Below are 26043 nucleotides of genomic sequence, written 5' to 3'. Positions count from 1 at the left end.
TCGGCGGATGATTTGGTTTATGCGAAGGTTGGTAGGGTGGAAGGTGAGCACCAGGGGTGTTCTGTCCTTGTTACGGTTGGAGGGGTGGGGTCTGAGGGCGGAGGTGCGGGACGTGAACGAGATGTGTTGGAGGGCATCTTTTACCACATGGGAAGGGAAATTGCGGTCTCTATAGAAGGAGGCCATCTGGTGTGTTCTGTGGTGGAACTGGTCCTCCTGGGAGCAGATACGGCAGAGGCAGAGGAATTGGGAATACGGGATGGCATTTTTGCAAGAGGTAGGGTGGGAAGAGGTGTAATCCAGGTAGCTGTGGGGGTCGGTGGGTTTGTAAAAAATGTCAGTGTCAAGTCTGTCGTCATTAATGGAGATGGAGAGGTCCAGGAAGGGGAGGGAGATGTCAGAGATGGTCCAGGTAAATTTAAGGTCAGGGTGAATTGTGTTGGTGAAGTTGATGAATTGCTCAACCTCCTCGCAGGAACATGAGGTGGCGCCAATGCAGTCATCAATGTAGCAGAGGAGTGGTGTCGGTGTAATGACGGAAGATGGACTGTTCTACTTAGCCAACAAAGAGACAAGCATAGCTGGGGCCCATACGTGTGCCCATGGCTACCTCTTTGGTCTGGAGGAAGTGGGAGGATTCAAAGGAGAAATTGTTAAGGGTAAGGATCAGTTCGGCCAAACGAATGAGAGTGTCGGTGGAAGGATACTGTTGGGGACATCGGGAGAGGAAAAACGGAGGGCTTGGAGGCCCTAGTCATGGCGGATGGAGGTGTAGAGGAATTGGATATCCATGGTGAAGATGAGGCGTTGGGGACTGGGGAAACTGAAGTCTTGGAGGAAGTGGTGGGCGTGGATGGTGTCTCGAACATATGTGGGGAGTTCCTGGACTAGGGGGAATAGGACAGTGTCGAGGTAGGTAGAGATGAGTTCAGTGGGGCAGGAGCATGTTGAGACAATGGGTCGGCCAGGGTGGTCAGGCTTGTGGATCTTGGGAACCGGGCAGTGCGGGGTTCCCGGACTATGAGGTTGGAAGCTGTAGGTGGGAGATCTCCTGAGGTGATGAGGCTTTATGGTGAGGTTGGGATTGGAGCAGAGGGATTGGAGGGCTGCGCGTTGTGAGGGTGAGAGGTTGGAGTGGGGGAGGGGGTAGACAGGTTGAGGCGGTTAATGTCCTGGCGGCAGTTGGAAATGAAGAGGTTGAGGGCGGGTAATAGGCCAGCGCGGGGTGTCCAGGTGGATGGAGTGTGTTGGAGGTGGGCGAAGGGGTCCTCAGAAGGTGGGCGGGAATCCTGGTTGTGAAAGTAAGCTCGGAGGCGGAGGCGACGATAGAATTGTTCGACGTCATGGCGTGTATTAAATTCATTGATGCGTGGACTGAGGTGAGTCCTTTGCTGAGGACTGATCGTTCGTCCTCAGTGAGGGGGAGGTCTGGAGGGATGGTGAAAACTCGGCAGGGCTGGGAGCTGGAATCTGGTGTGGGTGTGGAGCTGGGAGTGGGGGCGGAGCCAGTAACTGGAGTGGGTGTGATGGTGGGGGGAATGGGGGTGGAGTCATGAGCAGGGGTGGAGATTTTTCTGCCTTATGCAGTCCAGATGGAGTTTTCTTGTTCAAGAGCACAATAAAACTCCTTAAAACTCTAATAGGACTGGTCAGGGTAAACATAGGAAGGATGTTCTTAATTAACTGCGAGTCCAGAAGCAGGGATTACAAGCTAAGGATACAGGGTACGCCATTTAGGACCCTTAGAGTGGTGAGCCCGGGGAGCGCTCTCATAGAGGAAATGATTGAGACGAAATACTGAATGATTTTAAGAAGGAGTTAGATATAGTTTTTAGGGCTAAAGGGATCAAAGGGTGTGGGGAGAAACCAGGAAGAAAGTAATAAGTTTAATGATCATCCTTGATCATATTGAATGGCAGAGCAGCTCAAAGGGCTGAATGGCCTCCTCCTGCTCCTAGTTTCTATGCTTCCCATGTTTTTTTGATGAGCTCCTGCCCACCCTCCATGGCCTAATACATAACACAAATCCCTGCTCTGGATTTTTCTATCCCTGTGACTTTAATGAATCTTCCTGAATAATCAGTCTAGGAGTTTAAATGATGACAGTACGGTTCATGATGACCTGGAAGTGCTCCTTCTTTGCTTCTATCTTTCCCAGACTGGACTTTGTACTGCTCATTTAACGTTTTATTTTTTTGCCCAAACATCATGCACAGTGTTCTGAAATGGTTGCTTGTCAGACAGACCTCAAATTGGGATGGCCCCTACAGATTACTACCTCACATGTCTCGCTTGAGTCTCTTACTAGCTCTGAGATTGAAGCTTTCAGCTCGGAGTGCTGCTGCTCCTGCCACAATTGCTGTAGGCTGCTTCTCTGCTCAATCTCTTCAAACTGTTGGCTGTCTGAGCAACTGAAAACAATAATGGCCATCAAATGGGAACCCCATTTTCTTCTGCTCTTTCTCATCGTTGATGCTTCGAGGTGGCTAAGCAACGATCCCACCTTGGATCACCATGTTGTATATTAGTGGAACTAGTTACTGGCAGCTTTTGGTTGGGGTGATGTATTTCCATCATTTCCATTGCTGCTGTTTGCTAAGCATCAGATAGAGGGTCAGTGTCTTGTGAGTCTTAACAAGAAGCTGAACCTGCTGTAACAAAAATTTATTGCTTTTTGGTACAAGTTACACTGACTGATTAGGGATGAAAACTAAGACTATTGGGAGTGAGAGACGACATCTCTGACCTCAGGTTCTACAGCTAGACTCCTTGATTTTCTTGCAAGACTGTAAAACATCATCAAATTGGCGAGAGCCTCATAGGATCTCCCACACTCATCCTTTCAGAGCCTTACACAACACAACTTGGGTGAAGGAAGATACAGCTACAACGTCTCCTCAAACTAGGAGAAAGGCTTTCAGGAGAAAATGTGTTTACTACTTTATGAACACTATTGCTTCCAGATAGTCAGCGGTTGAGCAGAAAGCAGTGAGCAGCAGTCGTGGGGGTGTGGGTGGGGGTGTGGGTGGGGGTGGGGGGTTGGGGGGTGGTGTGGTCAGTGAGACAGAAACAGTATTCCAGATTGAAGCTTTTGTCTCAGAGCTACTGAGAGATAAAAGAGATGATGATGCAGATTAGGCCAGTCAGAGGAATGGACAGACTGGAAGGTATCATTCACATAGTGGTTATAAAGACAACAAAGGATTCGAGTTGATTCTTGAAAATAATCAGTTTGTTGGACCAGACCCAGGACAAGTGTCAGTCAGTGAGGGGACGGCTAATGAAAGACTATCATGTAGTGCATGGTCGATGTTTATGGAAAGTAATGGCTAGGATGCTATCAAGGAGAACAGTGAAATTTACAAATTTGGATTCGACAAACGAAGGATTAAATATCTGTCATCAAATTTCCTGAGGCAGACACAGAGGTAGAAATTGTGATGGAGATAAATCTGGTCAGAAAAGCAGGCTGGAGTCAAATAGAGGGCCAGGACTGGGAATAGCCTGGTCTGCAACTTACTTTCCTCAAAGCAGCTTGGAAGGCTCGATGTCATCATTTCTCTGACAAAACACCTGTGAAGTACCATGTGTTAAAGGTGCTACATAAATGCAAGTTGTTGTCATTCACAAAAATGACTGGCAAGTGTTTAGAGTCCACCAATGTTTTTGCACTGTCAGTGGGTAAGAGACTATTGCCATCATTTGTTAGAAAAAGAGATTAACGTGCTACGGTGCAGAGAAAATCCAAGTAATATTTGGCACTCACTGCTGAACAGCTGTGAATGTATTTATCCAATTTATTTACCAGCAGTGGAAGAATTTGATTTTTTTTATTAGTTGTGTGTGTTGTGTAAAGTGTTGAGTCTTGAAATGGCACTGAAGGCCATATGGTGACAATTTAGGAATAATTCCAGTCAGTGTTATTTACTCAGGTCCAAGTGAAAACTTTTATACAAGTCTATCAGTTGCTAAGGGACATGACAGACTTTGAAAACTTTGTTAACCACTTCATATAATCATTTGGCGATGCTGAAGAACTCAACACACCACTGACAGTGACCCTCTGGCTCATTTCTCACTCTGATGCTTTACCAATTAGAGACAAATTTAAAAATTGTTCAAATTTAAACAAAACATGGCAGTAACTGTCAGTCATCACCTGACTAATGCATTCTCCTTTACAAACTGAAGTCCACGTGCTACCCAGTTGGAACACCTTTCTCATGCAGTTTAAAAGCATTGCTTTCTGTTTATATCTGAAGGGGGTGGCACAGTGGCTCAGTGATTAGCACTGCTGTCTCACAGCACCAGGGACCCAGGTTCATTCCAGCCTTGGGCAACTGTCTGTGTGGAGGTTGCACATTCTCCTTGTGTCTGCGTGGGTTTCCTCTGGGTGCTCCGGTTTCCTCCCACAGTCCAAAGATGAGCAGGTTAGGTGAATTGGCCGTGCTAAATTGCCCATAGTGTTAGGTGCATTAGTCAGAGGGAAATGGGTCTGGGTGGGTTTCTCTTTGGAGGGCCAGTGTGGACTTGTTGGGCCAAAGGGCCTGTTTCCACACTAATCTTAAAAAAGCCCTTCCAATTGTCCCAACTGATGCAAGACAGCTTTGAGAAAATGGTTCTTTTTCAGCTTAACTACTCCAGTTGTACACCCAGCACAGAGAAGCTCTGTTTGGAAGCCAAGACTACAATCGGGCATTCACAGGCCAGCTAAGTTAGGGCTGAAAGGTTCTGGTTTGCTTCAGGTTTGAAGAGTTGATGGATACTGACATCTCTGAGGCCACCTTCAGAGGTTTGAAAGGACTCAAAAGCTATTGATACGACTCTACCACAGGATCTGTGTAATAAAACATTAACTGTGGATTCAATTTAGAGACTTCAGCACAAAACCTGGGATTGTCAAACAAAGGGAGGTTGGGTTGCAGATTCATGAAGGTTGCTATGCAGGCAGACAGGATGGTGAAAAAGGCTTCCGGCAAGCTTGGTTTTATTGGTCAGTGTATTGAGTAAAGGAGTTGGGATGTCATGTTGTGGCTGTACAGGACATTGGTGAGGCCACTTTTGGAATACTGAGTTCAATTTGGTCTCTCTCCTATAGGAAGGATGTTGCTAATCTTGAAAGGGTTCAGTTGGAGAGTTTGAGCTATAGGGAAAGGCTAAATAGGCTGGCACTATCTTCCGTGGACCGTCAGAGGCTGAGGGGTTGATAGAGGTTTATACACTCATGAGGGGCATGGATAGGGTATGTAGCCAAGATCTTTTGCCCAAAGCTAAGAGGAGTCCAAAGTTAAGAGGGCATAGGTTTAAGGTGAGAGGGGAAAGATTTGAAACAGACCTGAAGGAGCAACTTTTTCACGCAGAGGGTGGTGCGTGTAGGAAATGACCTGCCAGAGGAAGTGATGGAGGCTGGTACAGTTACAGCATTTAAAAGGCATCTGGATGGGTATATGAATAGGAAGGGTTTGGAGGGATGTGGGCCAAGTGCTGGTAAATGGGACTAGATTGGATTGGGATGTCTGGTCTGCATGGACGAGTTGGACCGAAGGGTGTGTTTCCGTGTTGTCCATCTCTATGGCTCTGTGACACTGCTGTGCCGTATGGAGAGTGCTGCACTGTCAGAGGTGCTGCATTTTGGGTGAGATGTCAAACTGAAGCCTCAACTGCTTTTTGAGGTGCACTTCACAGATCTGACCTTCTAAAAAAAAACAAGTTTGAGTTCCCGCTGGTATCCTGGCATAATATTTGTTCCTGAACTGAAGTGAAGAGAAACAAATTATATGGCAATTATCACATTGCTGTTTGCTTTTGTATTTCCTACACTTGAACAATGACTGCGCTTGAAAAGTACTTCAATGTTTGTCAAGTACTTTGTGACATCCTGAAGTCATTAGCAATTTAGAAAGCTAGAACTACAAGCACGTCTTCATTTTAACAGGGACTGTACAGTACAGCAGTTTGAAAAAGATAACAACTGTTACACTCAGAATGGTCAACATATCTCCAAGTACTTCTGTACTCCTTGTTACTCTTCCTCCCCATCCTGGGGAACTGTACACTGCACTCTGCAGATTGTTAGGGGTAAGGGGTAAGGGGCGAGTAAAGTGAGTGTGATTTGGGTTCTGAATGTTCATCACCTAGGTGATCTGTGAGTGTACCTAGCAGCATCTCAGTCAGTTGCCCTAACTGGAGATGGAGTGTAGAGACAGTGGGCTTTGGCCAACATTTAGCCTTCAATCAATACCATCGACTGCTCATTGTTATTCATGGGAGCTGCTTATGTGTCATTTCTCTGCTGCACTTCATACATTACATCAACGACTGCACTTCACTGGCTGTGAGTGGTTTGGTATGGATCATAGTCAGGATCACATGACACCAGGTTATACTCCAATGGGTTTACTTGAAGTCACAAGCTTTTGGAACGTTGCTCCTTCGTCAGTTAAAGTCACTTCACCTGATGAAAGAGCAGCGTTCTGAAAGCTTGTGATTTCAAACAAACCTGTTGGACTATAACCTGGTGTTATGTGACTTCTTACTTTGCCCACCCCATGCCAATTCCGGCACTTCCACATCATGTTCAATATCTCATGTTTTGATCTCTGACCCATCTCCATGAACTAATTTCAGCCAAAGGGCTGCCTGCCAAGGTTTCCATATTAATGTCCCAGAGTTGGAGAAAAGATGAAACATTGTCTACACATTCCATTACTCTGCCACAGAAGCAGGAAATTCAGCATCTTCTCATTGGAGTGAAGAAGGCCTGAGAGAGATCTAAACTCATCAAAGATCAGGAGGTCAAAGGTGGCACAATTAATTCTGCTGATTGGTTTCCTCCTTAAGTGTAAAGCGTGACAGAAACCAGTCCCCACAAAGGATTGCCAAGGGAAAGTGCAGGGAGGAGGGTAGGGACAGTATGGTGGTAATGTCACTGACTTAGTAATTCATATGACCCAGAGATTTTCTGAGGGAATTGACTCAAATCCTAACCAGTGAAATTTGAATTCAATAAAAGCCTGGAATTAGAAGCTCGTTTCAGAGCAGCCTAGCAGGCAATTAATGTAGGCCTAGCCAGTGAGGCCCTTGCTAACAAATTAAATGTATTGGTCAGAGAAATTAGATGTTGCGTTTTCTTTTTATTCCCACATGGGAAGTGAAAAACATGCCCATCCCATGCCAATTCAGAGGGCATTTAGATTACTTACAGTGTGGAAACAGGTCCGTCGGCCCAACAAGTCCACATCGACCCACCGAAGCGCAACCCACCCCTACATTTACCCCTTACCTAACACTACGGGCAATTTAGCATGGCCAATTCACCTGACCCGCACATCTTTGGACGGTGGGAGGAAACCAGAGCACCCAGAGGAAACCTACACAGACACGGGGAGAACGTGCAAACTCCACGCAGTCAGTCACCTGGGGCAGGAATTGAACCCGGGTCTCTGGCGTTGTGAGGCAGCAGTGCTAACCACAGTGCCACCGTGCCGCCCATTTGAGAGACAACCACAGTGCAGTGGGCCTGGAGTTATGTGTAGGTCAGTCCAGGTTGGTATGGCAGATTTCCCTCCCTGAAGGACATGAATGAACCCGATAAATTTTGTTCAATCAATAGTGGTTGTCATGGTCATCATTACAAATACTAACTTTATTTTCTAGATTTAATAAAAGGATATAGTGATAGATCAGGGTTGGGGGCAGAGTGAAGTTATCACCGAAGTAATTGGGGTCTCCAGCAGAGAAAAAGGCCCTTTGGCCCATCACATTCACACTGGTCAAAATCAACCAATAGAATGGGAACTATTCTAATCCCATTTTACAGCACTTGTGTAAGATCGCTGGTTGAAGAGTCTGCACTGCTCAATGGACTGAACAGAGATGGTGTAACCTCTGTGAACATTGTTGTGTGAGTGCCATGCGAATATTGGACAAGGACAGGGTTTAAAAGCATGATCAATGAGTTCCAAATGGGTGAGACCATATACTACCCACAACAAACAGTTTGTTTCAACATGTGGGCCTTTCCACCCTCAACATCCCACAATAATGTGGTTACCAGAATTAAAGGCAATGAACGATTATTAATGTGTTACCCTCCTGTTGATGTGTAGGCTATATCTAAGCCCGGAGACTCCTCAAAGGCCTTTAGGAATTATCTTTGAACATTATCAAATGACAGATTTCCTCCCATCTTAGTTCAGGCATGTTAGTTTATGTTTACTGTGATTCTATGGGAGAACTGAGACAAAGCATACCTTTCTCCTTCCAGTTTGGATAATGCAAGTCAGCTATTTACTGTTGAGGGTATCACAATGAACCAGACCATGTCCTCAGCTAATGCTTACACATCTTATAACAGACTGAAGCATGTTTGGAGCATTGGAACAGGAGTAGGCCATCTGTCCCTTGCTGAAAATGTGTTGCTGGAAAAGTGCAGCAGGTCAGGCAGCATCCAAGGAGCAGGAGAGTCGCTGTTTCGGGCATAAGCCCTTCATCAGGCCTTCGGGCTTATGCCCGAAACGTTGATTCTCCTGTTCCTTGGATGCTGCCTGACCTGCTGCACTTTTCCAGCAACACATTTTCAGCTCTGATCTCTAGCATCTGCAGACCTCACTTTCCCCATCTGTCCCTTGCGCCTGTTCTGACAATCAATCACCTTGTCATAACTCCATACACCTGCCTTCGGTCCATTTCCCTTAGTAGCGTTGTTTAACAAAAAATCTCAGATTTAAAACCAACAATGATTCTAATATCCACTGTCATTTGTGAAAGGGAGTTCCAAACCTCTCCCACCCTTTCTATATAGAAGTGCTTCCAAAAATCTCTTCTGCACAATCTGCCCAGTTCTCAGACTATGCTCCCTCATTCTAGAATCCCCAACTCGTCGAAATAGTTTATCTTTATCGACCATCTTTTCCTATCAATATCTTGAAGACCTTGCCCAGATTACCCCTAAATTCTCAGGAAGACAGGCCTAATTTGCATAATGTATCCTTTCCTGAAATCCAGGAATCATTCTTGCATCATTCCTGATGAAGGGCTTCTGCCTGAAACATCGATTCTCCTGCTCCTCGGATGCTGCCTGACCAGCTGTGCTTTTCCAGCACCACACTGTCGGCTCTGATCTCCAGCATCTGCAGTCCTCCTTCCTCCTATCATTCTTGTAAACCCGTCTTGTACTCCCTCCAAGGCCAATCTATCCTTCCTAAGGTGTGGTACCTAGATCTGTGCAAAGCACTCCGAGTGGGGTCTAATGTAGACCTTCGGGATAAATTCTGTATCCTTGTATTACAGTCCGCTAGATGTAAATGAATGGGGATGGCAGTCATTAAAGTTCCGATAATATTTTTTATCTATTCATGGGACATAGGCATCACTGGCTAGGCCAATGTTTGTTGCCCATCCCTCAGGGCCCTTGCAAAAGTGACAGTGAGCCGTCATCCTCAGCCATTGCAATTGTGCCACCACCTGTACCCTCCAACTATCTTTAGGGCAAGACTGGCAGCCAGGATGGGAGCTGGTGAACTGCTTAATCTCAAGCTCCATTAGCTGCCTCCAGGATTTGGAAGGGGTAAGGATGGCAAGGGGGTGGGGGTGGGGGGTGCGAATGGAAGGATCAACAATAACTTGCATTCAGAAATGCCTTTCGCATTGGACAATATCCTGAGGTGCTTCATCTCTGCAAATGGGGCAACTGGACCACGCTAGAGAACATTAGGAGAAGCAAACTTTTGATTCAAAAAGGGAAGGTTACAAAAGCAACTTAAAGGAGGAAGAAGGAAGATGGCAAGAGGGAATTCCTGAATTTGGGCACCAAACAGCTGAAGTTGTGGGATGATGAATACAGAATGGGATTGGGGGGTTGGGATGGTGACATATGGGGGTGGTACTAAATAGCCCATGGTTAGAAATCTAAGTGACCTCTTGTGGGGTAGATTACAGAGATGGGCAAGGCCAAGGGAGGATTTGAATATCAAAATGAGAATCTTAAATCTGAGGCATTGCCAGATAGAAAGATAGTGAAGAAAATCAGAGGTGTGCAGTATCATAAAGCTCAGATTAATTGTTTGGATAGATTCCCTGCTGATCTTCAGTTAAAGGAAAGATGGTCAACCAGGTGGAATTCCCTGAACATCCTTCTGACATTAGTTTACAGTTACACATTAGCAGAAAGTGCTTTGAAATATTTCGCAATGCACAAAATGTTTTAGTTGAAGTCTGCTAGTCAACTTTACAGAAGCTGCGTTTATGGAGATTCATTATTGAGAAATCCTTTACAGAATTGGATTTTGGAATGATCCCACCCTGAGAATAACTATTTATAATGAACATACTGTCCCTAAACAATGGCAATTAGGAAATAGGAATCGATGACTTATAACTCTACCACTTCAACTTGACCCCTTTTTAAATCCCCTGTCCCTCTTCATGAACAGACACACAAAGACAGGCATGACAAGGATATTACAGAAGAAAAAAAAACAGGGAACACTGTTCAATAGCACCAGTCTAGTGCATACAATGTGATGAATTGCTTTCTTTCTCTCCTATTCAATTCCTTTTCAACTTTGCTGTTTGCTGCAACACAAGTTTTTTCGCACACTAATGCTCTCTTTCATTCACAGATTGAGGATCTGTCCTTTCACTGTCTCTGAAGGCATTTTATTCCTTCTTCCTTCCTCAGCACACAGCGTCCTTGCTGCAGCGTTACAATGGGAGTTCCTCACCACAGCTTGAGTTGCAGCATTGAAAGGCAGAGTGCTCTGTAAGTGGGTCGGAAATGCGCCAGGACGATTCACAGACGCTGGCACATGTCAATGTCTGGACATGGTGGCACGAGGCCAGTGCCCATGGAGATGCTGGGTTTGCATATGGGGGTCCATCAGCACCAGCAGTGAGGTGAATTTGGCAGGAACCCAGGATGGGATCCATGCCAAGATTTCAGTGTCTCTGGTAAAACAAGAAGCTGTATATTGATGAGGTGCGTCATGGTGTTAAGGAAGTTTTCTTTATGCTATAACCCCCTCAGTAATGACTGACCACTGTCTAGCGAGAAACTGGCCTCTTCACTTGGGAAAAGCATGAAAGATGCAGCAAGATGCTCCGCAGCATCGAGACGGGTCTTACTGAATTTCTTTGTCAAAGGGTCAGTTAGACTCGAATCGTCAGCTCTTTTCTCTCCTGACAGATGCTGCCAGACCTGCTGAGATTTTCCAGCATTTTCTCTTTTGGTTTCAGATTCCAGCATCCACAGTAATTTGCTTTTATTCGCTGGACTTCTTGTCTGATTCCACCACCAATCTCGCCACAACTTCAAGGGAAATGCAGGAGGACAGCGACCTCAGGGATCACATGCATGGTTCTCTGACAATGGCCAGGCAAGTTGAAGAGTTGTTAAGAAGGCTTATAGAATCCATGGAGATATTGAGGACTGCAGATGCTGAACAGTCAGAGCCAGGTGCTGGAAAAGGCACAGCGGGTCAGGCAACATCCAAGGAGCAGGGGCAGGAAGGCTTCCTGATGAAGGCCTTATGTCTGAAACATCGATTCTCCTGCTCCTCGGATGCTGCTTGACCCTTTGTATCTAAAATCCCTCATTCCTGTTATTATTCTGGTAAATCGCCTTTGAATTTTCTCCAGGGCTTTAACATCCTTCCTTAAATAAGTTGCCCAAAATAAGATGCTCCCTGACCGGCTGTGCTTTTCCAGCACCACACTCTCAACTCTGATCTCCAGGCTGCATCTGCAGTCCTCACTTTCTCCGACTGGTTTTCAGATACAAGGAAAGATTGGAGAAATTAGGCTTGTTCTCCTTGGACCAGAGAAGATTAAGAGGCGATCTCACTGAATTGTTCAAAATTATGAACAATTTTGACAGGGTAAAGAGCATTGTGTTTCCACTGGTTGGTACGTCAGTAACTAGGGGTCACAATTTCAAGACTGTCAACAAGAGAGCTAGGAGTGAGATCAGGAGAAACACCTTTACTCAGAGGGTTGTTGGGATTTGGACTGCGCTGCCTGGGAGAGTGGCAGAGGTGGATTCCATAGGAGATTGCAAACGAGAGTTGGATATGTATCAGAAAGGGATGAATGTTAAGGGCTACTGAAACAGAGAGTCATAAAGTCACAGGAAACAGACCCAACAGTCCAACTTGTCCATGCTGCAGAGATTTTGGTACAAAGAGGCACGACGAGTGTGTGTGTGTGTGTGTCTGAGAGAGAGAGACAGATTTTGTTCCATTGAGGTTCTGCAGACAGTTTGTAAGTTTATAGCTAATGTCAATGGATTTACACACAAAACTCTCAATATTTGAAGTTAAGTGAATGCAGCTGTTAGAAAGACAACATTATTCTTTGTTATTTATCATGGATAACAAACTGCCGAATTATTTAAACTCAACTTCATTCACAGTTGGAACTGAGATTTGTTTAAGCCTCTCAAGATGATGTGAAATCATTTGTCCTGATGTATTGCTTCCTAAAACAAATATCCAAAGCTACAGAGGACTCAGTCTGGTCAGAAACCAGGTCAAATGGCCTGGCCGTTCGCATTGGAGGGAAAGGAGGTGTCTCAGCATCTGATCAGCTTCAGACACTTGGAGCCAGAGGAGGTCAGCAACAGAGTTAGTGCATCAGGTGATGGTCTGTCAGCACGAACCAGGTGACCAAAAGCCTAGATCAGAGAGTGACCACTGTACCCAGAGGGAAGGTGAAATCTGGAACTCACTACCGCAGGGTGATGTTAAAGTGAAGGAGAACATACATTTGAAGGGAAGCTACATCGATGAGGGAGAACTGTACAGCTCAGGATGAGAAGTGTAGAATGTTATGCAGGTCCCTTACTTGAGGAAGGATGTATTTGAATTGGAGGCAGTTCAGAGAAGGTTCACTAGTTTAACTCCAGGGATGAGGGGTTTGTCTTATGAGGAGACAGTCTAGGCCTTTACTCACTCGGGTTTAAAAGGAGATCTAATTGATGTATACAGGATGCTAAAGGGGGTTGACATTGTCGATGTAGAGAGGATGTTTCCTCTTGTGGGACAACCTAGAACGAGAGGTCATAGTTTTAGGAAAAATGGTGGTGGATTGAAAGCTGAGATGAGGAGGAATTACTTCTCTTAAGCAATTGTGAATCTGTGGAATTCACTCACCCAGGATAATCTGAAGGAGGAGATAGACAGGTCTTTAATTAGTAACAGATGAAAGGGCTAAGAGCAGGCAGGAAAGTGGAGTTGAGGCTGAGATGGATTCCAACATGTCAGATGTGGATTGACCTTCAAAGAAACACCTCCTAATTTCTCCACTTCATATCTAATGTTGTTGTAATTAGCCTTCCCCCATTTTAACACTTTTACCCAAGAATCACTCTTGTCCTTATCCATAAATAACTTGAAATTTACAGCATTATGGTCACTGCTCCCAAAATGCTCCCCCACTGAAACTTCGATCACCTGGCCAGGCTCATTCCCCAATACAAGGTTTCGCATGGCCATTCCCTAGTTGAACTATCTATATGCTATTCAAGAAACCCTCCTCGATGCACCTAACATATTCTGCCCCTTTTAAGCCCCTGGCCCTAAGGGAGTTCCAGTCAATACTGGGGTAGTTAAAGTCACTCACTACAACAACCCTGTTATTTTTAAACTTTCAATGATCTGCACACATTCCTGTTCCTCTATCTCCTATAACTATTGAGAGGTTACAGGACAGGTTGTTCTGCTGTAACGTGCATTTTGTTAACGCTAATTCACTGTAACGCAATTAACAAATTCAGGACACTGTTTCTAAAACACAAACTTTTAAAACGTGTTGGCTGTAACATGATTACATCGCCAACACTTTAAGCGCTGTTTCTAAAGCGCAATTTTTCTAGAATGCAGGGTTGCACAGGAACACAGCCATTGTGTTATAGAACTCCCAGTGTAACCTTATCATAGTGATTGTATCTTTCTAATTCCTAAGTTCTACCCAGATGGCCTTACTGGATGAACCCTTCACAATGTCATCTCTTAGTGCAGCTATGACATTCTCCTTAATCACCAACACACCTCCCTCAACACTTTTACATCCCTCTCTGTCTCATCTGAAACATCTACACCCTGGAACTTTGAGCTGCTCCTCCTGCATTCACTTCATCAAGTTCCTGTAATGGCTACAACATTGTAGTTCCAATAGCAAGAATAAGGAACCTCATTCCTCCAATTCTGCCCTGCCCTTCATTGCATTGTTCTGCTTCTGTCTTGCTGGTGTTTTTTTACAGTCTCCCTTTATACAAAGCAAAACCTATCCAAAGCTTTCGGTTTGGACTCAACAAGGCCCCACGAGTAACTCTGAGACACGTGAACAGATAATCTGCTTTCAGGATGTTGATTGAGGGGTAAATGTTGACATGGGGAGAGTTAAAAAGTGGCCAGCAGGAATTCACAACCACCTGACAGAGTAGACAGGGCTTTGAAGTATCACACTGACAGGTCTGCGGGCTGGAATGTCCAAAGGGAATGCTCCACAATCTCCATTGTGGAAGATCCACAGAAACTCAGGAGAAAGACAGGAAATCAGGAACATCACTGCCCTCGAAAGAAACATAATGACAAGGCTGGAGAATGTGACCAGCTGGTTAGCCCCTTTAGAGCCAGGATGTACATGATGGGTCGGATGGCCTCCTGTGCTGTAAAATGCTCAGATTTTCTTTCCTGATGGTTTAAAGTTCATGCGATTTGATTTATAGGCTCAGCAGTGGGCGCTGGTGTCATGGGGGAATAGGACCACTTCACTCCCGTCAGATGCTTCAACGCACAAAGTGCTGTCTGTTCACTGGGAATGGAGTAAAATAAGAACATTTGTGAGCTAGTTTGGATCACGCACATTCCTGTTGTTAATTCTTCTCATACAAATAGTAGATCTCACATGGCTTTGCCGAATTTGGATGGCATGCGATTTTATCAGGGCTGAGTAGCGCACTATGTGTTTTCTACTGGACATGTTGTAAATAAACACAACTCGAGGGTTGATTAGAGTTCAGTGGCTGTTGGTAAAAAGGATTTGCGAATTGTAGGTACTTTTAAAGCCTGATTGCAAATTTGTCTTGGCAACTGTCATGAACTGTTGTTAACCTCAGACAAAAGAAATTAATTTCTTAAAATATATTTATCTTTCTAAAGTGTGAATTATTCACAATTTTACATATACCTCTCTGCTTCTCTCTTGATCTTTCCGTGCACCACTCCCTCACTCATCAAGTGGGCTTGGAGTCCACATCCTTTAAGCTATTAGATTTCTATAGAATAGGAATGCACGCTCTCCTCATATCCCCTTCCATCACCATTTTACCAACCACCACCCCATTCCAGCTTGTTGAGGGCCTAGTGATATTCAGGCCTTTATGTCAACATGTCTGTCTTGTCACACACACACACACACACACACACACACACACACACACACACACACACACACACACACACACACACACACACTCTGATCCTTTCTATGATTTCCTCATCCTGTCTTCCCCACAACCTAGCTCTCTCTCTCTCTCTCTGTCAGTAAGGTTCATAAGTTGAGGGCCTGGTGAGATTTAGTTGCATCTGCCAGCAGACAAGGGCAACACAGAAACATACAAAATAGGAACAGGGGTAGGCCATTTGGCCCTTCAAGCCTGTTTATGGCTGATCCAATTCAGTCCCTTGTTGGAGACAGTAAGGACTGCAGATGCTGGAAGGTAGAGTCAATAGCTGTGAAGCTGGAAAAGCATAGCAGGTCAGACATCATCCAAGAAGCAGGAAAGTCAGCATTTCGAGCCGAATCAGTCTATCCTGCTGTGTTTTTCCAGCTTCAAATTAATGGATTTAATCTCTTGTTTCTGCTTTTTCCCCCCATACCCTTTGATTCCTTGAACTCTATCTAACTCTTCCTTGAAAACATTTAACGTTCTGGCTTCAACAGATCTTCTGCCCATGTTGCTGGGAGAGGACGTGCGGTAGGAAAGCCAAATGGGAAAATGTTTCAAAGTTAACAGATTGAGGAGTTGAGGGGATTGGTTTATGAGGAGAGACTGAGTAGACTGGGATTATTTTCATTGGAATTTAGAAGAATGAGGAGGGATCTTATAGAAACATATAAAATTATGAAGGGAATAGATAAGGTAGATGTGGAGAGGATGTTTCCACTGGCGGGTGAAGCTAGGACAAAAGGGTATTGCCTCAAGATTAGGGGGAGCAGATTTAGGACTGAACTGAGAAGGAACTTCTCCACCCAGAGGGTTGTGAATCTGTGGAATTCCCTGCCCAGTGAAGTAGTTGAGACTTCCTCAGTAAATGTGTTTAAAGCTAAGATAGATAAATTTTTGAACAGTAAAGGAATTAAGGGATACAGTAAGAGGGCGGGTAAGTGGAGCTGAGATCACAAAGAGATCAGCCATGATCTTATTGAATGGCAGAGCAGGCTTGAAGGGCCGAACGGCCTACTCCTGCTCCTAGTTCTTATGTTCTTAGATTAAACTTTGCATCTCCCATTGGGACACCGCACCCGGGGTCTGCTCTGAAGTTCAGACTGGCCTCTTCAAAGGGTTTCGGATCTGTGGGAGGAAATTATCTGGTGAGCGTGGAAAACATACTTTTAATCAATCTGTCAGGTTCTGAGCAGCGTGGTCCTGCTGGGCTTTTGGCAGCAAACAGCACAAAGACCCCTGAGGCTCTAACTCACTCTCCAAACTCACCGAACAGATCCAGCTCTCCTTAATGCAGCTGCCTCACAGTCTGGCACAAAACTGCAACAAAAAAAAACACTTTCTGAGGTAAATATTTTCTCTTAATTCTTTCTCCTGAATTGCACAGTTTTGTCTGCTGGCTCGGGTTCTTGCGATTCCATCTCTTTCTGGGCATGAAGCTCTAACTGGAGACAGAGTCCAAGGACGTTGAGGTTTGGTCAACATTTCGTCTTCAATCAATACCATTGACCTGCTCATTGTTATTCATAGGAGCTGCTTAGGTGTAATGTCACTGCTGCATTCCACAGATAACTGTACTTCACTGGTTGTGAGTGATTTGGGATGGATCATAGTCAGAAGGCACATGACACCAGGTTATAGCCCAACAGGTTTATTTAAAATCACAAGCTTTCAAAGCGCTGCTCCTTCATCAGTTAAAGTCACTTCATCTGATGAAGGAGCAGCACTCCAAAAGCTTGTGATTCTAAATAAAGCTGTTGGGCTAAAACCTGATGTCATGTGACTTCTGACCTTGTCCACCCCAGTCCAATGCCAGCACTTCCACATCATGGTGTTGATCATGTCATTGTGGGTCTTCCTATTCAATCAAGGTCTACACGCAAAATGAGTTGCCCTTTTGGTTTGGCAGCCGCTGCATTTGTGCAAAGTTAAAAATCACACAACACCAGATTACAGTCCAACAAGTTTTTTTGGAAGCGCTAGCTTTTGGAGCGCTGCTCCTTCATCAGGTGGTTGTGGAGTTTAAGATCATGAGACACAGAATTTATAGCAAATGTTTATAGTGTGATGTAACTGAAATTATATATTGAAAAAGACCTAGATTGTTCGTTAAGTCTCTCATCTTTCACTCAACTGTAAACTTTTGCTATAAATTCTGTGTCTTACAATCTCATTCTCCACAACCACCCGATGAAGGAGCGTCGCTCCAAAAGCTAGTGCTTCCAAATAAACCTGTTGGACTATAACCTGGTGTTGTGTGATTTTTAACTTTGTACACCCCAGTCCAACACCAGCATCTTCAAATCATGACTGCATTTCTGAAGCATTAAATTATAGAACGTGAGTATATTTTAAATGTGGAGGAACATTTACTCACTTAACTCTTGTGAAAGAGGGACAGAAGCCTTTGGAGAGAGAAAAAACATTGCCCTTATGTGCTCCCCCCACGAGGACACAATTCCCAGAGTCAGGCAATGGAAGCTGTGGAGAAATTGTCTGGACAAGCACTAAAAGAGGTTTTACCAGAACCTTCGGTCTGGTCTGCTCGTGTGATGCTGCGCTTCTGCTCAGTGTTTGTTGTTGTCAGTGTTTCCTGGCAAGGAACTGAAGAATGGCTTTTGTCTGGCCTGAGCCAAGAGGAAACAATTAAACTTGTTAAATCCCAACCGCACCAACCTCCTCACCCACAGCCCGTTCCCCTCCCTTCGAGAATAAGAGGCCACATCTCTGTTTTCTTGGAAACAGTCAGCCATCTGAAATTATACCTTCCCACGAACATCACAGCTTCAAAATGTCTTTTAATGGTGCAGTTTCTGGTCTGGCCTCCAGGGGGACTTTAAAGAGTAGAACTGTAGAATTGCATTCCATTGGATGGAGGTAGCTGTTCCATTAATACATTTTCAGCACACCAAAGACCTGTGTTTTTACTTAAAAACAAAGTCCTTCTCTCTCACACAATGCATGTATGTGCCAATTCCTAAAACCTAACAACTACAGGGGAACCTCTGTATTGACATATTAGCATCCATAGACTGGTCCCATCCCCACTCCTTCTCTGTCCCATACCTTCCCAGTCAGATATTCAGTCACCTATACTAGTTCCTGAATTCCTCAGTTAGGGTAACAGCTCACTGCAATTAAATACACTACCTGAGTTATTTGAATTGTAACTGAACGTCTGAGATTGCAAAAGCCATTTGGCCCATCATTGCCCTTTTAATGAAATCGGGATCTACAGTTCACTCAGCGGTCAGATGTTTCCAACTCTATCGGAAGGGTGTTTATGAAACTTGAAAAGGTTCACAAAAGATTTACAAGGATTTTGCCAGGGTTGGAGGGTTTGAGTTATAGGGAGAGGCTGAATAGGCTGGGGCTGTTTTCCCTGGAGTTTCAGAGGCTGAAGAGTGACCTTATAGAGGTCTATAAAATCATGACAAGCATGGATAGGATAAATAGACAAGGTTTTTTCCCCTGGGGTGGGGAAGTCAAGAACTAGAGGACGTAGGTTTAGGGTGAGAGGGGAAAGACATTAAAGGGAGCTAAGAGGCAACTTTTCCATGCAGAGGATGGTACGTGTATGGAATGAACTGTCAGAGGAAGTGGTGGAGACTGGTACAATTATAACATTTAAAAGGCATCCAGGTGGGTAAATGAATAGGAAGCGTTTAGAGGGATATGGGCCAAGTGCTGGCAAATGGGTCTAGATTAATTTAGGATAACTGGTCAGTATGGACAAGTTGGACCGAAGGATCTGTATCCGTGCTGTACATCTCTATAACTCTTTGCAAAGTATCTTATAATGTTTTCTATTCTAAATCACCTTGAAAGCCCTTATCGAAATGTAAGTTGCTTGCTGGACAAGTACCAAGATGTGTAGGAATGGCTTAATTTTCTCATTAACATGGTTCAAAGCCTGGCCTGTAAGATAATAAGTTTGTACCTACTTTGCTTGCAAGCCCTGAACTCCGTACGGTTGGAACAGGTACTGGTGAACTGTCTTGTCCCTCAGCGTTCCAGCCAGCTTTATTTTCTTTCTTGATCTGTGGAGGTTGATGATGTAAATGGTAATGGATCCCCGCAGGTAATTGTGACTGAAAATCAGTGAGACAGTAGAATTAGTCTTTGCAAAATGCGTCCTCTTTAAGTGACTCAAGTTGCACAGTAGCTACATTTAGTTACCACGGAAAACAAAGTGTCATTGATACGAGATCACGGGTCTCCTGCTATGAATCCCTAGTTCCTCCCCAATCACAGCATGTAATGAATTTCCTGAAAAACTTAAGGAGTTTTTATTTTTGTCTTCACTTTCGTAGCTGGAAAATTATCAGTGGCATTCATATCTCTCAGTACATCCCAATATCAATCACCACCTTGTCTGTGTGTGCACTTGCTCTGGTTCAGCTTCAAATAGTGTTTCTTTCTTCCAGTCATTTGTTCACAAGACATGGGTACCATTGACAAATCCGGAATTTGTCATTCAAAACCCCAATTGCCCTTGAACTGGCTTGCAAGGGTCATTCTAGAGGGTAGTCAACCACATTGCTGTGGGTCTGGAGTCTAATGTAGACCAGAGTGGGTAAGGATCACAGTTTCCTTCCCTAAAGGGCATTCGTGAACCGAATGGGCTTTTCAACAATGGATTCATAGTCATCACTGGATTCTTAATTCCAGATATTTATTGAAATCAAATTCCACCATCTACTGTAGAGGGGTTTGAACCCAGGATCCCAGAACATTACTTGGGTCTCTGGATGAGCAGTCGAGTGATCATACCACTAGTCCATCATCTCCCCTTGATGACAGCTATCTGAGATGTGATAATGAGACTAGCTTTATCAACGGATGTAAATCTCTCTTGTTTCATTAGTGGGATTTTGAACCTGTTCACCCCAGTCTAAGTTCTGGATGACTAGTCCAGCAACATTACCATTACCTTCTCCCCTCTTCGATGTTATTTTATATCACGTGTAGCCCAATAAGACCCACTTTCCATTATCACTTTAAATCCTGCCATTCAGGGGAGTAATCATATCGGCTAGGATTTTACATTTAGTGATAAAGAGACCACTCTCTGTTCACCCTCAGGGACATCTGCCCTTTCCCAACATGTGCTTGAATCCAGCACTAAATCAAAGGGATCTCCAGACAAGCATCCAGAGAGCTGGATGATTATTTGGATATAAATACTTGGATATTGAGTGGCACAGTGGTTAGCACTGCTGCCTCACAGCACCTGGGGTCCCGGTTTGATTCCAGACTCAGGCGTATGTCTGTGTGGAGTTAGCACATTCTCCCCGTGTCTGTGTGGGTTTCCTCTGGGTGCTCCCATTTCCTCCAACAGTCCAAAGATGTGCAGGTTAGGTGAACTGGCTATGCTAAATTACCCATATGCTCAGGGATGTGTAGGTTAAGTGCATTAGTCAGGGGTAAAAATAGGGGAATGGGTTTGTGTGGGTTACTCTTTGGAGGGTCCGTGTGGACTTATTAGGCCAAATGGTCTGTCTCCACACTATAGGGATTCTATAAACAGTGTGTAAGGATATGGAGAAAAGGTAGGAAATTGACACCAGGTAACGATGCTTGTTTGAAGAGCCAGCACAGGATTGATGGTCCAAATGGCCTCCTGCTGTGTTGTAACAACGCTATGATTCTGTAAAGGTGATGGCATTAGGCATAACAGCCAACTACATCAAAGTATTCTCACAGACAGCAAAGCAGGAACTCAGTTGTGCTGAATCATTTTATTTTTAATTTGCAATTTCAAACAGCAAAAAAAAATTACAAACTGATTATTTGAGAAAAAAAATGAAATTTTTTTAAACTTCTTTAATTCAGGGAGAAATTTGATATTCCACAGATATAAAATCAATTTCTTGGGGACAGTGGGAAACTTTAGTAGCAATTATGAAGTTAGTATGTCAGTTCAAACTAAGTTAAACCTTACCCAGTAAGATGCATGTTTTTCTGAAGAAGGATCACAGGAACATTAACTCTCTACACAAATGCTGCCAGATCTGTTGGGTTTCTCCAGTAATTTCTGTATTTTTTTCATAGTTTCTTGCAATGGTGTAAGAATGGAAGCAAGCATCAGTTTGTAGATTTCAGTCTCAAAAGTGCACCTTTTGGAATACCTTAATACCATTATTCAGCAGTGTTGGGATTTCTGTGTAGGTCAGTGCACTTATCTTGTCCAGATGCTGCTGTCAGTTTTGGAGAAATACTGACAGTGAAAGCTGGTAGAATTGCTGTCAGTACCATCTCAAATCTCAAGCTGTTTGGAGAGAGTCAGGGGAATTCTGAGATTTTGGTTGAGTAAGGAAAAGGAAGAATATAATGTATTTTTGTGGGGAATATGTCTTTGTCCATGAAAAAATTATATGCTGAATTGTGCACTTGATAGTCCCTTGCTACTTTGGAAAAATACAACTGGGATTGGTAATGTAGCGTTAAGGATTATAGCTGTGAAACCAAGTCCAACCACTTGGTGGTGTCTATCCCATGTGCAGTAACCTTATTCCATTCCCTGATACTTTGAAACAAATTTGGGATTTTTATGATCAAAAATCAAAATATAAAGAGCAGAGCAAACGATTATTTGAAGTAAAGACAAAGGTCATTGATTGACATGAAACATTTGCTCTGTTTTTCTCCCAATAAACCATAGATATGATACAACATAGAAGGCGGCCATTTGGCCCATCCTATCCCTACTGACCCAAAGATACCCAGATGTCCTTTCCAATCTCACCTTCCTAGCAGATGGCCCGAAGTCCTGTAGCTGCCAGCACTTAAGGTGCATTTTAAGAGAGTTTCGGGTCTCTGCACTCACCACCAACTCAGGTAGAGAATTCCGGACACCCACCACCCTTTGCGTGAAAATACCTTTCCTCATAGTCACTCTAATCCTTCTGCTTGAACCTATGGTCTCTGGTTTTTGAACTCTCTGCCAAGAGAAACAGGTTCCTCCTGTCTACTTTATCTCTGGCCCACACAATTTTGTAAATCTGAATCATCTCATCCCTCAGCCTTCTCTGTTGCAAGGAAAACAACACAAACTTCTCCAATCTCTCCTCGTAACTGTAGCTGTCCAACCCTGACAACGTTCTAGTAAACCTTCTCTATACGCTCTCCAGTCCTTCCTGTAAAGTGGTGACCAGAACTGTACACAATACACCAGCTGTGGCCTCACCAGTGTCTTATACAGTTTCATCATTATATCCCTACTTTTGTATTCTATAAGTCTGCCAGTAAAGGAGAGTATTCCATACACCTTCTTTACAACCGTATCTACCTGCACTGCTACCTTTAAGAGCCTTTGCACTTGTGCGCCAAGAACTCTCACTACATAGAGTCATAGAGGTGTACAGCATGGAAACAGACCCTTTGGTCCAATTCATCCATGCCAACCAGATATCCCAATCCAATCTAGTCCCACCTGCCAGCATCCGGCCCATATCCCACTAAACCCTTCCTATTCATATACCCATCCAAAAGCCTTTTAAATGTTGCAATTTACTAGCTTCCACCACTTCCTCTGGCAGCTCATTTCATACACGTACCACCCTCTGTGTGAAAAAGTTGCCCCTTAGGTCTCTTTTATATCTTTGCCTTCTCACCCTCAACCTATGCCCTCTAGTTCTGGACTCCCCAACCCCAAATAGACTTTGTCTATTCATCCTATCCATGCCCATCATGATTTTGTAAATCTCTATAAGGTCACCCCTCAGCCTCCGACGTTCCAGGGAAAACAGCCACAGCCTGTTCAGCCTCTCCCTGTAGCTCAGATCCTCCAACCCTGGCAACATCCTTGTAAACCTTTTCTGAACCCTTTCAAGTTTCACAACATCTTTGCGATAGGAAGGAGACCAAAATTGCATGCAATATTCCAACAGTGGCTTAACCAATGTCCGTACAGCTGCAACATGACCTCCCAACTCCTGTACTCAACACTCTGACCAATAAAAGAGAGCATACCAAAACCTTCTTCTCCCCCTCTCAGTATATTCCTGTTTATTGTGTTTTCCTTTTCACTGTTTGGCCTCGTTAAATACATTACCTCACACATAACAGAGTTGAACTCCATCTGCTACCTTCGTGCCCACTCCACCAAACCGTCTATATCATATTGGAGCTTGCAACTTCTACACGATCCACCACAGCGCTAATTTTTGAGTCACCTTCAAATTTCCCAATTGGGTCCCCCACGTTCAAATTGTTAAAGTATAAAACAAACAGCAGGGATCCCAACTCCAATCCCTGCAAAACACCAACACCACCTGAAAGAGCTTTCCATTTGCAAGGACAACTATCAACGATTCCCCTTTGTGTCCTGTTAGAGGATCCAATTCAACATATTACCTGTATACCATGAACTCTTGCTTTTTTGACCAGTCTGTGGGACTTTGTCAAATGCCTTATTAAAATCTACACAGACAACCATCACTGTACAACCCTTGTTGATCCTCCATGTCACTTTCTCAAAGTATTCAATCAAATTTGTAAGGCATGACCTTTCCTTAACAAAGTCATGCTGACTATCCCTGAGTAGTCCAATAACTTTCTAAGTAAAAGTTTATCTGATCTCTCAGGATTGATTCTAACAATTTGCCCACCACTGAAGAAAAACTAATTGGTCCATAATTTGCTTTGTACCCTTTTTAAACAACCGAACCACATTTCCATTCCTCCAGGCCTCTGGCACCTCACCTGCACATAGTGAAGATTGGAAAATATAGCTCAGAGCATCTGCTACTTACTCCCTGACCTCCTTCAACATCCTGGGGATCAATCTATCCAGCCCTGGCAACTTATCCACTTTCAAGGATTCCAACTTCTTTAACACTTCCTCTCTTGTTATGATTATTCTGTTCAATATTTCACACTGCTCCTCTTTGATTTTCCTGCTCCTTGGATGCTACCTGACCTGCTGTGCTTTTCCAGCACCACTCTAATCTTGATCCATATCACTCTAAACCCTTCCTATTCATGTACCCATCCAGATGCCTTTTAAATGTTGGAATTGTACCAGCCTCCAACACTTCCTCTGGCAGCTTATTCCTTACATGCACCACCCTCTGTGTGAAAAAGTTGCCCCATAGGTCCCTTTTAACTATTTCCCCTCTCACCCTAAACCTATGCCCTCTAGCTTTAGACTCCCCGACCTCGGGGAAAAGAGCTTGGCTATTTACCCTATGCATGCCCCTCATAATTTTGTAAATCTCTATAAGGTCACCCCTCGGTCTCTGACTCTCCAGGGAAACAGCCCCAACCTGTTCAGCCTCTCCCTATACTGCAAACCCTCCAACCCTGGCAACATCTTTGTAAATCTTTTCTGAACCCTTTCAAGTTTCACAACATGAAGCTCAAATTAAAGCTAGTTTAATGACATCCATTATTTAAAGTATCTATTTGCTCACTAATATCCTTTAGGGAATAAAATCCAGCCCTTTTTTAACCTAGTGTGTAGTTTACGCGATGTGACTCCAGGCCCACAGCTATAGGGTTGACTATTAACTGTCCTCTACATCAGTTTAAGGTAACTAGGGATGAGCAATATATAAAGCCAGTGAGGCCCATATCGCATGAACTAATTAACCAAAGAAGTTCTTCTTTGATTTAAAGAAGAGTAGACACAGTGCAGCTCAATTCACTGATACATTTGTTACACTATAACATATGCTTCATTTTATTATATCATGCACCTCAAAAAGGCATTGTCCCTTTAAGACAGCTAGCAGACATCACTGTCCTATAAAGCCTCTCCATCCTATTCTGTGCACAGTCAGTCAGTTGGATATGCAGTCAGTCTGTTAGTCAGCTAGTCAAACTGTTCATAATATAATAGAAATCTAAGTAAACATACAATGCAGATTGTGTATGTAATTTTGAGATATCTTATGAGTCCACAGTCAGTTGTTAATAAACTTGAAGATACCTGTCTCAATAACAGCCTGACTACCTGTGGCTTATATCAACTTGGAGAAAGTGAGGACTGCAGGTACTGGAGATCAGAGTCGAGAGGGTGGTCCTAGAAAAGCACAGCAGGTCAGGGAGCATCTGAAGAGCAGGAGAATTGATGTTTCGGGCATAAGCCCTTCATCAAGAATCTGACAAACGGCTTATGCCCGAAATGTCAAATCTCCTGCTCCTTAGATGCTGCCTGATCGACTGTGCTTTTCCAGCACCACACTCTCAACACTCTGTGACTTATGTTGCATGGGTTAGAGTCATAGAGTCATAGAGATGTACAGCATGGAAACAGACCCTTCAGTCCAACCTGTTCACACTGACCGGATATAGCAACCCAATCTAGTCCCACCTGCCAGCACCCGGCCCATATCCCTCCAAACCCTTCCTATTCATATACCCATCCAAATGTCTCTTTAATGTTGCAATTGTACCAGCCTCCATCACATCCTCTGGCAGCTCATTCCACACACGTAACACCCATTGTGTGAAAAAGTTGCCCCTTAGGTCTCTTTTATATCTTTCCCCTCTCACCCTTAGCCTATGCCGTCTAGTTCTGGACTCCCCGACCCCAGGGAAAAGACTTTGCCTATTTATCCGATCCATGCCCCTCATGATTTTGTAAACCTCAG

The 26043-nt window shown here is 44.1% G+C and overlaps 1 protein-coding gene across 1 annotated transcript in view; it reads right to left on the bottom strand.

The window, feature by feature from the left end:
* The window catches only part of hpse2 (heparanase 2), a 305633-nt gene that overhangs the window by 6704 nt on the left and 272886 nt on the right, over positions 1 to 26043 (bottom strand). The window contains exon 11 of the mRNA XM_060842506.1: positions 19390 to 19536. Coding sequence (XP_060698489.1) covers positions 19390 to 19536 — 147 coding nt within the window. The remainder of the gene's footprint in view (positions 1 to 19389; positions 19537 to 26043) is intronic.

This window comes from Hemiscyllium ocellatum, chromosome 22 (genome assembly GCF_020745735.1).
Source record: "Hemiscyllium ocellatum isolate sHemOce1 chromosome 22, sHemOce1.pat.X.cur, whole genome shotgun sequence".
Taxonomy (NCBI): domain Eukaryota; kingdom Metazoa; phylum Chordata; class Chondrichthyes; order Orectolobiformes; family Hemiscylliidae; genus Hemiscyllium; species Hemiscyllium ocellatum.
Note: the sequence above shows the minus strand (reverse complement) of the source record. Positions and strands in the feature narration are given on the sequence as shown.